Source organism: Vanellus vanellus (assembly GCF_965231255.1).
Source record: "Vanellus vanellus genome assembly, chromosome: 4".
Classification (NCBI taxonomy): Eukaryota; Metazoa; Chordata; class Aves; order Charadriiformes; family Charadriidae; genus Vanellus; species Vanellus vanellus.
Genome location: NC_138909.1, coordinates 55825881 through 55838940, shown reverse-complemented (window position 1 = coordinate 55838940; position 13060 = coordinate 55825881). Strand labels below are relative to the sequence as shown.

Here is a 13060-nt window from a genome sequence, read left to right as displayed (position 1 = left end):
AAGCAAGTAGTTGTTTATTTTGAGTTAAAACCCTCAGCAATCACTGTTAGTCACCTCTCCAGATAGTATGTCCCACTTGCATCCCTTCATCATTTGCTAGCAGGAAGGTTTTGCTATTTGTTCTACTTACAAAGTAAATAAAACTTGTTATGGAAAGCATTTAATGTGGGTACAATATTTACTCTGGAATATTTTCCTCAATAAGTAGTATTAGCCAGCAGGCAAGTCTGAGTACCCAGTGCGTTAGCTGTGGGAAGCAAATCTGTATGCCTGACACATAATGATCACTTTAAACTATTGAAATATAAATCAGAACACTGAGTGAAGTTGAAAAATATTTCATTAAATGAATTATGATGTGTGTGTGAATAAAAGTATAGTCAGGGACTCTGCCATATATGCTTAGATGTCTGCAATCTTCAGGCTATGTTTTTTCTGATAGATTTAACTGTGAAAGATACATAATATTTTTGAAGGACAGCATTAGCAAATATCCCAGCGTGTTTGCATTTCATTATAGCTAACATTTTTCATTTTTCTTATGACTTCAGTTTCTAGAATGATGTTCTCTGTAAGATGCTCTTGGGTCCTCATTACAAAACTTCGACATGCCTATACTCAAGGCTCATTAACAGTGAAAACCACTCTGAAATTTATAAACCTCATTCCTTCATTATTTTGAAGCCAATATTTTGAAGCGCTATTTTTAGAGTGTAAGATTTGTTGGGCCAGAAAAAGAAAGCAAGACAATAGTCCTGTAGTCCAGAGATTACCGTTCTGTACAAGTGCAGTTTATGCCTTTTCTGGAGTATATGCCATACCGATTTGTTGTCTTAGTTGTATACATTTTTAAAATCATTAACAGGAAAGAATGAAGGTAATGATATCTACAGAAAATGTTATTTGCCCTAGAAGACTGTTTCCAAAGATATTAAGCTTTATATATGGAATTACTGTACGGTTTCTAGCGATACACCGTGGAAGGACCTGTATACACTGCAAGCCAGGCATGGGTCTCAGCACCAGCCTTAAAATGCGAGGATGTGCCTGGCCACAAGCTTCAGCAGGAATTGTGGCACTCCCATTGCAGCCTTGCTTGTGGAGTTTACTTTTAGCACAGGACCGGGTCCTTCTTTCTGTGATCTGGTCAGGAACCAAAAGGAATGAACATTATACAGCTTGCTCAGCATGCAGATAGTTTGAGTCCATTTATTTCCAAGAAAAACTAGATATTTTGAGCTTGAGTTGCTGATGATAGTATGGCAAGAGAAGTACAAGTCTCCGTGCTGGGCTTAAACACTTATTCACTCCACCTTGCAAGGCAAGCAAAGGGAGAGGGCAGCACGTGAGAGCCACGTTCAGTGTTAGGTTGGTGCCGTGCCCTCTGCAGAAAACCTGCTAAATGAGCGTGTCACAAAAATCTTTGCATGCTATATCTAGGCCACCAGAAGCACACCTGGAGTGTACATAGTAATAAATTAAACAGATACTCTTTGAAGAGTCTACTGAGAGACAGGAGGCCATTGGAATAAGAGATGGCATTTGTGAAGGTGTCATTTATAGAAGCTTTCCAATAAAAATGACACAGTTTCCTACTCTTGGGTAAAGTGTATCATTAAAAGAATACAAGATCGTAGCAAGGTTACGGACTATTATCTTGCTTTTCTTGCTGACCTAGTCTCACAGCTAATAGAAATATATTTGGCTTAATATGTACTTTAGTGTGGGGTTTCAGTGGTGGACCGTGGACCCTGAAGTATGTGCAGTTCTCTCTCTTGTTCAACAGTGTACTTTAATGCGTGCACCATTTTAGGTATATGAAAGCTGTGCTGAAATTAGTGCAACTTTGTGTGTGCTTCAAGTACACGTAGTTAAGTAACCTGTCAAATTAGAGCATCTACAAATGTGGTATTTATAGATTATTTTTTTTTTTCCCCCAAGACCTATTGCAGTTAAAGCTCAGTCCAGCTGTCATATCTGTGTAATTCATTAGAAATTTCAAATTTTTAACTTCAGCTTTACTCTAAAAAAAAAAAAAAAGGCACTATATAAAGTTGCATTGTCTTGTCTAATATATTTCCTTCTCTGTGTTCATGTTATTGTAATTCTGCTTGTATAACTCATTGCCACTTATCTCTGTAAGCAGTTTACAGTCACTGTATCACAGTGATCAGGATTCTGTGGTGCCTTCTGCATCATTTGCTGAATACTCTACACACATTTGGAATTCAGGATTTATTTTTTTAATTGTTTTTGAAGTGTGAGCCAAATAGAGCCCAGCTGGGCTTTGAAAATCCATGTTTTGTTTGTAGGCTATCAGCTGATAAAGGCACCTTTTTGAATGCAAACTGGGCCTGTTTGGTCTCGAAAGACAATAAAAATGGATCCTCACATTGGCATTTTTAGAACCATGCTGTAACATGCTGGCCAACTGCAAAAGGTGAAGATGTTGAAAAGAGTGAAGTTCTGTGGGGATAATTTCTTTGTTGCGGAAAGCCTGACATGAAGTTCACACTCAGGCTTCAAGTGTGATAGCTTTAAGTGTGAGTGTGACAGCTCAGGCTTTTAGTATGTTTGAGTCACGGTATTATCTGGACCTGAGAAGCAAATGCAAATAATTGATGAGCATATTTTTCTGCATCAAAGTGAATTGCCATTTTATCCAAAATGCGTCAGCAGGAGGAGAATGGTGAAGCAATGGAGAGATGTTACAAACTAGTTCTTTCTCCTGGGTTATTCTTCCGATGTAAATGTAACAGTGATTATTTTTACATTTAGCATTTATAAAGGCAGCCTCGCTAGATAAAGTGATGTATTTATATGGATATGTTAAAACGAGTCATTACTAGAATGAATTCTTTTTTGGTTAGTCTGAAGATTTTTCTCGTGTGGCCTCATGAACCTTGCATGAGGACCACAATCCAAGGCAGTAATTTTGAGTAGAGATGAGGAGCGTGATCAATTTGGTGTGATTTGCAAGAGAAGTTACAGAATTTAATGTTCACAGATTTGGTCAGGGAAGATTAATAGGATCTTGCAGTCCTTATCTTAGATGCTTTTGAATTTCTTGTCCACAAAATTTTGATAGGTAAGGTATGTAGAAAAACTGACTTTCACACAAAAAGAAGGCTGTGCTATCTGTTACAGAGAAATCAGTGTTCTGAATATATGTTATCGGTTTTGTCTTTTAGATTATTCTTGTAAGTTCCTCCCATAATGACCGTGACCAAAGCCTTTTCATAAGCATGGATGAAGGAGCCACTTTCCAGAAACAACCCATTACTTTTTTTGTGGAAACTCTTCTTTTTCACCCAAAAGAAGAAGATAAAGTACTTGCTTACACCAAGGAAGGCAAGGTAAAGCTTGAAAATACAGTATTTGTTTGAAATTTAGGAATTACTTAAAGAGATATGAAAAAGTTCTGATATGCTGATTAGTGTTGGGTTTTATGAATTATCGGTTGTGCAGTAGGGGATCATATTCTGGTTTTGAGGTTTATTTAAATATTTATTGTCTTCATGTCCAAATTTGTTTTTATGGTGATTTCAATCCTGGCATTTTCAGTTGATATGGATATTGGTAATATTTATCCTCCTGCATAATATAGTTAAATAGTACCTCTGTAATGTGCTCCTCCCTAGAAAGTGACCATAAGCAATTGCTCTGTAATTTTAGTGAAGTAGGAAATTAATGAAGCTGAAATAGTGCCTCCAAAGGCCATTCATGAGACGTAAAGTAATGTAAAATAAACAGCATAGTCTTACAGCAGAAAAGGATTTAGGGTGTCAGGGAATCTGTTGAAATGTAGAATAATTCTCTCTCTTATGATGTATTTATACTGCTTTCAGATTCAGGAGTTGTATCATGTGCTTTGTAAATTTTCAGAACTTTCAGAGTTCTTTTTGTTAAATTATAAAGTAGTTTTTCTGAATGGGTTAGGCTAAGCACTGAACAGTGTGCACACAGTCTATAAATGTGTAGTTCATCTCTTTTTCACGGTGCCAAAACTGCAATTGTAAAGTCACTGTGACACTGATCCTGGTAGTGGTCTTGACTCACCTCCATTGTTACTGCTGTTTTAAACTGAAATTAGTAAACTCCAGTCCATTGTAATCCTTGTCAGAGTTCACAGGTGTATATTTAGGTGGTGAGCTTAGTCAGAGAAAGTTGCTTGTGCTGCAGCCAAAAACTGCGCTGATTTCAATGATAGAATCATAGAATCGTCTAGGTTGGAATGGGCCTTTAAGATCATCAACCTAACACTGCCAAGTCCACCACTAAACTATGTCCCTAAGCCCCACTTCTACGTGTCTTTTAAACACCTCCAGGAATGGTGATTCCACCACTTCCCTGGGCAGCCTGTTCTAATGTTTGACAACCCTTTTGGTGAAGAATTTTTTCCTAACATCCATCCTAAACCTCTCCTGGTGTAACTTGAGGCCACTTCCTCTTGTCCTATCGCTTGTTACTTGCGAGAAGAGATCGACCCCCACCTCGCTACAACCTCCTTTCAGGTAGTTGTAGAGAGCGATAAGGTCTCCCCTCAGCCTCCTTTTCTCCAGGCTAAACAACCCCAGTTCCCTCAGCTGCTCCTCATAAGACTTGTGCTCCCGACCCTTCACCAGCTTCATTGCCCTTCTTTGGACACGCTCCAGCACCTCAATGTCTTTCCTGTCATGAGGGGCTCTAAACCGAACACAGTATTCAAGGTGTGGCCTCACCAGTGCTGAGTACAGCAGGACAATCACTTCCCTATTCCATCAAGTCATCCTTTGTGATATTTTCTGGGATGTATAAGTTAATAGCTAATCCCAAAACAATTAATGTTTACAAGGATTTGCAAATAAGGCTAGAACTAGAATAAAAAACATAGCAAACCAAACTCAGTCACAATTTACATTATTTTACTTAGCAGCTTCAATTTGAAATCCTAACACAATTACAAGTATGTTCAATGCATGTTATGTAAACAGAATACTTCAGGGAAGCCTGAAGTTATTAAAAGTCTGTTAGGAAAAGCTTCTTTTTTTTTTTTTTTTTTTTTTTTTCAGTTTGACTTTTGTTTCTGACAATAGATATAATTCCTGAATTCTGTATAGTTACAGAATGGCAGAACCTTTAAGTGAAACAGTCCAAAGAAGTGTATTGAAGAAGTTGACCAGCCCACAAGAAGTGGGTAGAGATATTTGCCAGGAGATAGAAGGAGGCAGAAACACAAAGTGAAGCGTTTGCCTTGTGTTTTGATGAGTTATGCATGACAGGGAGATTTTCACACATTTTATACTTGGAAAATATTCCAAAAGGAGTGATGCTATTATTTGCCACTCTTAAAATGTGACTGGGCAAAAAACCTACAAAATATTGAGTAAAGCTCTGCAGGCATAGCAGGAAGGGTTAGGTAATCTGATGGACTTTTCTCAGGCTTTCAATATGACACTAAAAGGAGTCAACCATAAAGACTTACTGGGTAAGACTTCCATCTTTACCTAAGATGTGTGGGAATAAAGGATGCCTTTGACTATAACTGGGTCAGAACCTTCTTAAACTTTGTATAAGATCTGATATGTTTGGCCTGGGGGGGAGAGGGAGATGAAGTGATGTTAGCAAAGGAGGAGCTGAAAATCAAAATTGCAACTTGACATAAGAAGAGGTGACTGTACTAAAATCAATGCTCTTCAGAGACAGTGTTGATCTGAATTTGGCCTAGGAGATGGTATACCCTAGGTTTTTGAGTTAAGTAACTTTACCTTCACTGAAAGTAGTTAATCTAAAGAAAGTGTCAATCTAAAACTCAGGAGAAGCCATTGCCTCTTGTTACTCAAATGATTTCCTACAATCACAGTTTTGAGAATACAAGGAATACAGGATCACATCCATCATAAATAGCAACCAGGCTTCTCTGTCTACCGGAGCATCACTGCCTTTCTCACAACTTCTGATTTGATTTAAGGCTTATTTTATATTGCAAAATATGCATTGTTCTTTAATTCAGAACCCTAGATTTTGTTTAAATAAAGCTCTAGCCTCTAGCTGACACTATAAATGAATGCAAATGCAGTCAATATGGTTGGATTAATCCATTTACTGCCTCAAATCTATACTTTCTTTTTCTGGCTATCTCAGTTATAATGAATAAAAATCAGCTATTCACTGAGTCTGTATAAATGCTTCTAGGGTTTTTTTTTGTTGGTTTTTTTTTTTTTTTAAACTCGACAGGGATGCAGTACATTTTAGTTGTTCATTTGGAAGCTGAAAGGATGAAAAATGGAAAAACTGAGAAAAGCCTTTTAATTTTTTTTTTTTTTTAAAGTGATTCCATGCATTTATTGCATGGATGGCAATAAACAGAATTCTAACATCTGTTAGATGTGTTTACTGAAGCCAGAGGTTTTAGCTGTCCACGAGTGTAACTGTTTTCACCTCATATCTGATCTCATTTAGTAGTTTTATCATATGTATCTGTGAAACCCTAAAATACATATGGGTCACACACACGGGTTCAATTAAAGGAAGTTGAATGTGCGCATAAGTTAAATAAAAAATAATGTGTACCTATTTCAAATAGCGCATCAGTTAAAAATTCCTCTCAGTTTGAATGTACCTTATCAGTCGTACTCCATTCCTCCCTTAGAATAAGCTTGCAAGGGCTTCCCCCTTCACTAAACCAAACTGCTCATTCATAAGGTCCCAGACTTCAGTCTTAAGCGTGTGCGAGGGCAGGTAGTTTGGGTTTGGGGGGGGGAGGGGGTTTCATTTGGTCTTTTTTGGCCCCTACTACACAGACACCGCTGTTGTAATAGCAGGAATCTTCTCTCATTTTCTTCTGAAGTTCATCCATGACAAGATTATATCCCTTTATCCAGTTGCCAGTGTTATCCCTTATCCTAAATAGCTCTTTTCCCTCTTGCCAGGAACCTCTTGAATTCTTGGCTTTCTTTGCAGTTTGGACACCAGGGTGAGGGCAGCGCATTAAATAATCATCTCTTCCAGATTTAGAGCAGTCTGCTGAGGCTGGTGACTAGCTGAGCAGGGTCTACCCTTTTAGAAAGATGGTGAAACCAGTGATTAGCTTTTCTCTAATGCCTGTGGTGACAAATGTTTGAAGAAGTAAGAAGCTTAGGTTCTCCATCTTGCAGTCTAGTTCATTCAAAGCCACATCCTTCCCTCCCTGGAGGTTGCTCTGAGCTATGTGCTGTAAAATACACTGGTTGCAGCAAACCCTAACCCACATAATAAAACTAAGATCAGAGAGTTAGCAGGCAAATCAGGAGCCTGGCTCTGCAGCCCCATCATTAATGCATTTAGCTCTGAGGTTGAAGACTTTTTGATGCCTGATTATTTCTCTCTATGCATTGACTGGGTGAAAGCTAAAGTAAGCAATCTGAGACCTGATTGTAGTTTCTTACCCGAACTGTGGTCTACCTGCTTTAATTGAGCCTGCGGTGGAACAAAGCCATGTCATTGCGAGGTGCCGAGTAACTGGGAAATACTGTTTCATCTCTAATTCAAATTTTAGTAAATTTACCAATAGACTTTATGCTGAGATAAGTTACCTCAGCCTTTATCTTTACTTATTAATATTGCCGGTTTTCTATAGTAAAGCATAATATATAATCATTGGGGCGGGGGTTCCATTTGTCATTGAATCTGTTATTTAAAAACAAAAACATTTCTTAGTAGTCCTTACAAGACAATCAGTGACTGAACTGGTGACTTATTCCCACATCAGAGAAGAATAGTTTTACTTGCCTTTTTTTCCCCTATTAGAGATATTATGAGAAAACCCCAATATGTAAATTGGATCAAGTAAGAAATGCATGCAGACAGCAGGGGGCTTTAAATCTGTCTTTTCAGAAGTCTGATAGATATTTCCTATTTCAACCATAGGAAACATGTTACGAAGGCAAATGCTGAAGGAGGGAGATTTTTTTAATAGCTATTTTATATCCCACTTTATTCTGGGGAAAAACAGCTTTCATCTGCACTCTTGATATCCGTCCATATCATTAGCATTTGCTTTTTTACCAGGGGTGAACTGTTCAGAGGGAAGGTGGAGCTGGAGACCTCCTCCCCTAGGCCATCTTCTGCTTCTCTGCTGAGTGGCCATTTCTCAGGGGTCACAAATTGGTATCTGTGAAGCAAGCCCTTAAGTGATTCTGTCCTCATCAAATCTCTTAAGCATTTCTCTAATGTCTTTCATTCCTATTTTAGCAGAGTTTTAAATCCATTGACTTCCTGGCTTAGGTATTTTTGATGGAATTAAGGCTTGAAGCATAAAGGGAACGTTTGTGCTTGTTTGGTCAATGAATGGGACGAAGGAGAAGAAAAGTGTCCTTTTACCATCCCTCTTGTGTAATCATGCTGAGGTAAAAAAGAATCTGACCCAAAATGAACTGTGAATTGTTTATAGTAAACAAGAAGACATTGTCACTGAGTTTTGTTCATTATAGATTATATTTATATTTTCTCTATGAAAGGTTATTACTCTGAAAAACATTGTGGAGAGCTCCTGGTAATGATTTTTTTTTTTTTTTTTTTTTATTGGTGTGCAATCTGTCATTTTAATAGTGACATAGGACCTGTCTTTGAAGATGTACAACATTAACAGTTTCCTATCATCTCTTTTTTCTTTTATTTTTTTGTTTTGTAGGTTTATGTATCCATTGACTTGGGGAAAAAATGGATCCTTCTGCAGGAACGAGTTTCAAAAGATCATATTTTTTGGTAAGAAGTCTGTTATTTCCCAAATAAAAAATGAACAGCAGAAGTATTTCATTCTAATCAAGAAAGATGTTCGCGGAGAAACTGATGGGGACAGTAGAAGCCTTGGCGTCTTTTGCAGCTTGTGTCAGTGTTGTTGCTTCCACTATTGCAAATTCATACTCATGCCAGTGATCATACCCAGCGTCAGCATATATAAGGTTTATAGGTCTGGATCTATGGAGCCCAAGATTTAAAGAGAGCTGCAACGTCCAATGAAATTGCTCTTTGTTTTACTGGTGAAATTGATCTTTAGAAAGAAGAGCAGTCTTTTTGCTTGAGAAAAATCTATAACATTTTTTTAAGAGAGGTCGAATCAGACCTATTAACTGGAGTCATATATAAACTTACGCTATTAAGGAAACTGGTGAAACATATGACTTTATTGAGTACACATATATCAAATTATTTCATTTTCAGCTCAAATATTTTGCAGTCTCAAAATGTTTAAGAAGTGATTTAAGCAGGTTGACAAATGTTTGAAGAATAAGTCGATGCCTGTTTTTAATACAAATGAAGCGCATAACTTCTTTTACACTGAAATTAACCTTTTGATAGTGTTTTAAATTGATTTTGTATTTAAAAATGGTCAGTTTGCACACTCAACATTTATCTGATTTCTATTGGAAAAGCCAGAGAATTCCTCCTTTCACTTTTTACTTCAGTGTGTAAGTGTGGACTATGCATAACTGTATCATTACCAATAATTGGTATTGTTTATTACAGGATTAGTTGTGACATACTAGACACGTCTGTTTCCTAAATGAATTTTGATTTTAGTTCTAGAAAGGACTCTGATCTGTGTCAGTTAGGTAAAATATAATTATCCATATGTCTATGGAGCCATATCTGGCTTTCAGCAATATTTTGTGGTTTGCTAGTGGTGTTGCCAGTATTGAAATGGATTTACCTGATCTTGGTTGCAAGACTTGCGATGTGTTTGGCATTTGTGCTCTCGTCGTCCGTGTTCTTCAGGTAGTTGCTTTTCTCTTGAGTTGAAATAGCTACTCCCATAGTCGGGGAAAAAACAAACCAAACAAAATCTCAACCTGCTTAAACTGCTGGTGTAGAGGTTACAAAGCATGCAGAGTTGTTATTGACCAAAAAAAACCACTTGGCGAGTCCAAAGGTGTGCTGGCATGTGTGCTGCTGCTGAAGCTGGGCAGGGGGGAGGTTGTGACCCAGGGCAGGGACACATGGACCGGTTAAACCCTGTTTCAAAGAGCTGGAAGCACAAGACCTAACCTGCTCAGCGTCCCTGTTGGTGTAATTATCCCTAGACACATCAAGGGAGCTTTTTCACACTTCCAAGTGCCTGTTTTTCAATCTGCAACCTACTTAGTGACCGTGCTTTTAGAACACCAGCCTGCAGTTGGTTTATAGTAACACCCATCTGATTCACTCCAGTTTGTCTCAACCTTTTCTGCTGAATTACTTGAATCAGCCTGACACTTTCTGCTTACTTGCTCCTGCAAAATATAGCCTTATTGAAGAACTTACATCTACACCGCAGCTGGAGTTTCATAGGCAATACACTTTTACAGGTCTCTTAACTACCATGTGAGAGGGTATAATCATTTAGAAGTAACACGGTGGGTCAGAAATGTCATGTCTGCTGTATAACTTGATTTTTCCTTAGCAAGATTATTATATAGAGTGTAAATCAGGAGGGTGTGTGGCGCTCTGTCTTTAATCAAAGAAATTTTTCAAATGTATTAGGTCTGAAAACTAAAAGTCACTAACAGGTAAGAAAGAACAGTGGAAGCCTCTCTCTTGCAGGCTTGTTTAAAGATGTTTTTCTTATCTGAGTCTAGGTATATTTAACACACTTAAATTATGGAAAACATAGCGTACCACTGAGATATGTGTCAGTTTTGCTTTGACTCAAACAACCTCTCAGTATTTTTTGTATGCAAGAATTAAAGCCAGCAAGTGCATGTTTAATATTAAGTCTGTATTTTGCTGTGTGTCAGAATCCTTATATCGTTCAGACACAGTCAGGGAATTGTCCTGGAGCTTTGATAGGAATAACTTCCATGTAGTACTTCAAAGTCATGGTTGTTCATAAACGTCATGTTCCTCTCAGATAAGAATAATAAATTCTGAGAGTCTGTACGTTTATAACCTTTAGAACTATTTTCGAGGATTTTGTTTTCCCCTTTTCTGTATATGGACCATTCTGATTTCTCTCAAGAACTGTATCATCTAGCAACAGCAAGGATTTGGGAGCAAAAGTTTAGTGCCTCATCAGTACCAAATGATCCTTCTCTTAAACTTCCTTAGAAATAAAGGTATATAAATGTATTTTACTTCTAATATCATATGGGACGTTGCAATATATAAAGAATATGTTGAAAGTGGTGGGTTGGACATGATGGCCTTCCAGTGGGAGTTACTCTGGCATTATATGAAACTTTATGGCCTTCATCACCTGAGTTATCTGCGTGTTAGATAGAAACAAGTATTTATGTAGTTTTCAACAGATGTAAGAATATGGGCTTTGTCATACCATGACTAGTAGGACACGAAGTCCAATATTGTTTTCTTGACAATATATAACATCTGATGTGTTAAAAATAGGTGAAATTAATTCAAACTAATTGTACATGTTTCTATAAACGTGGGCACATGTCTTGCTGATACCGGCTGGTTGTGCCAAGAATGTTTCACTGGGCAGATCTTTAGCAGAAGTTTCTGCTTTGATTTCAGTTGAGCTTTGCCACTGAAGTTGATAATATAGCCTAAGATTTGGTAACTACAAATATTATCAGTCATAGTATTTTTCTGTGCTTTGTAAAAGCAATTTTTTCTGTGCCTCCGGCAGCAGCCAGATCATGTGTTTCCTGAAGAAGCATTTTTTTTTTTTTATTCAATGAAGATCTAAATGCAATTAATTTAATGGCGTGTCTTATGTATTTATATTAAGGGAAGTTCAGTAGGGACTGAGTATTTGAAACTATTTCTATTCAGATCTTGTACTGTAAGTTTATAAGCAACATATTAAAATCATCTTCTAGGCTTTATTTGCATGAAATCTGATAGATGTAAAGATGGTTTCAAAAGAGACGTATTCTAGAAATGTCTATTTTTCTTTGATTGTTTTCTCATTCAAGTTGAAATGAAAAAATCAAAATCTAGGAAAAAAAAAACCAACGGGTTCATAAAATATGGAAATACTGAAAATGATTGCTCTGATACTGTTCGATAAAAAGCTTTTTTTAATTTTTCAAAGCAAAATTATGAAATGTGGATTTGAAATTAACTTAATAAAATGAAATACTAAGTCACTTTGTAATTCAAACCAAAAAAAATCATTTTACATCAACATTTAAAAAATAACCCCTTTTTTTCCCCCCTGTATAAATACTAGCTAGGAAGATTCAAATTCTTTTCTTTTTATGTGAGAAGTTTTATTTTTGAGCAAATTCTTGTGCTTTAGAATTAAGAAACTTTGATTACTGTGACCAGTTTTAATGCTGCGCGTAAACTGCAACTGCCCAGGCAGTATTGCCACAATGTGGTGATTTCTCTTTAAGGGATGTTATACTACTCATCCTTTATAAGTACTTTTTCCAGTAGGAGGGAATGCAAAGAGACATGACCTATCCCAGCCAAACACTAAACACCCACACATCACATGCTACGTAATTGGTTTTATATATCAAGCCCATATAAAAAAAAAAAAAAAAGCCACAACAAAAAAGGCTTATGCAAAAGGCTTATGCACCAGTTACGTTCCTTTTCATTTCTCAAAATAGAGCTTGGTAATACATAAGCAAATAATGGCTTGTGAATCAGCTGTCTATACCAGCACAAACATACCCCGGGACAGTAAGTCGTGAATCAGTAATTACCGGAGAATTAGGCCCGGCACTTTTCCTTTATGACTCTGTCTAGAGCCTCAGAAACGCTTTACCCTCGACACACTAGGATATGTGGATCCTATGCTGTGGGTATCTGTGTACTCTTACTTTTAGCTATAGCTTCTCCATTTTTGTGAGAGATGAGAACATAAAAATAAAAAATGAGGGGTTTATTTGAGTAGAGCAGTTGTTCTCAGGGGACTGAAGTTCTGTTCTCATCATGAAATCCCACACGAGTAATCAATCACAGCCATACCCATTAATGTCAAACGTAGGGGGTTCCTGGCTATTCAAGTGTCAGGTGAAAGACGAGATTTCAGTGATGATGTGCCCTGAAGGAAAGAGAAATGCAAAGAGGATTTCATTGAGCCTTTAACATTGAATTTTGTGTGAAAGGTTCTTTGTGTGGGAAGCCAAGAATCGGTGTGGGCAGTCAT

The 13060-nt window shown here is 37.3% G+C and overlaps 1 protein-coding gene across 1 annotated transcript in view; it reads left to right on the top strand.

Moving 5' to 3' along the window:
• SORCS2 (sortilin related VPS10 domain containing receptor 2) overlaps positions 1-13060 on the top strand; it is a gene marked incomplete at both ends in the record, with an annotated part of 571047 nt that overhangs the window by 457586 nt on the left and 100401 nt on the right. The window contains 2 exons of the mRNA XM_082482792.1: positions 3192-3356; positions 8651-8724. Of these exons, the coding sequence (XP_082338918.1) occupies positions 3192-3356; positions 8651-8724 (239 nt within the window). The remainder of the gene's footprint in view (positions 1-3191; positions 3357-8650; positions 8725-13060) is intronic.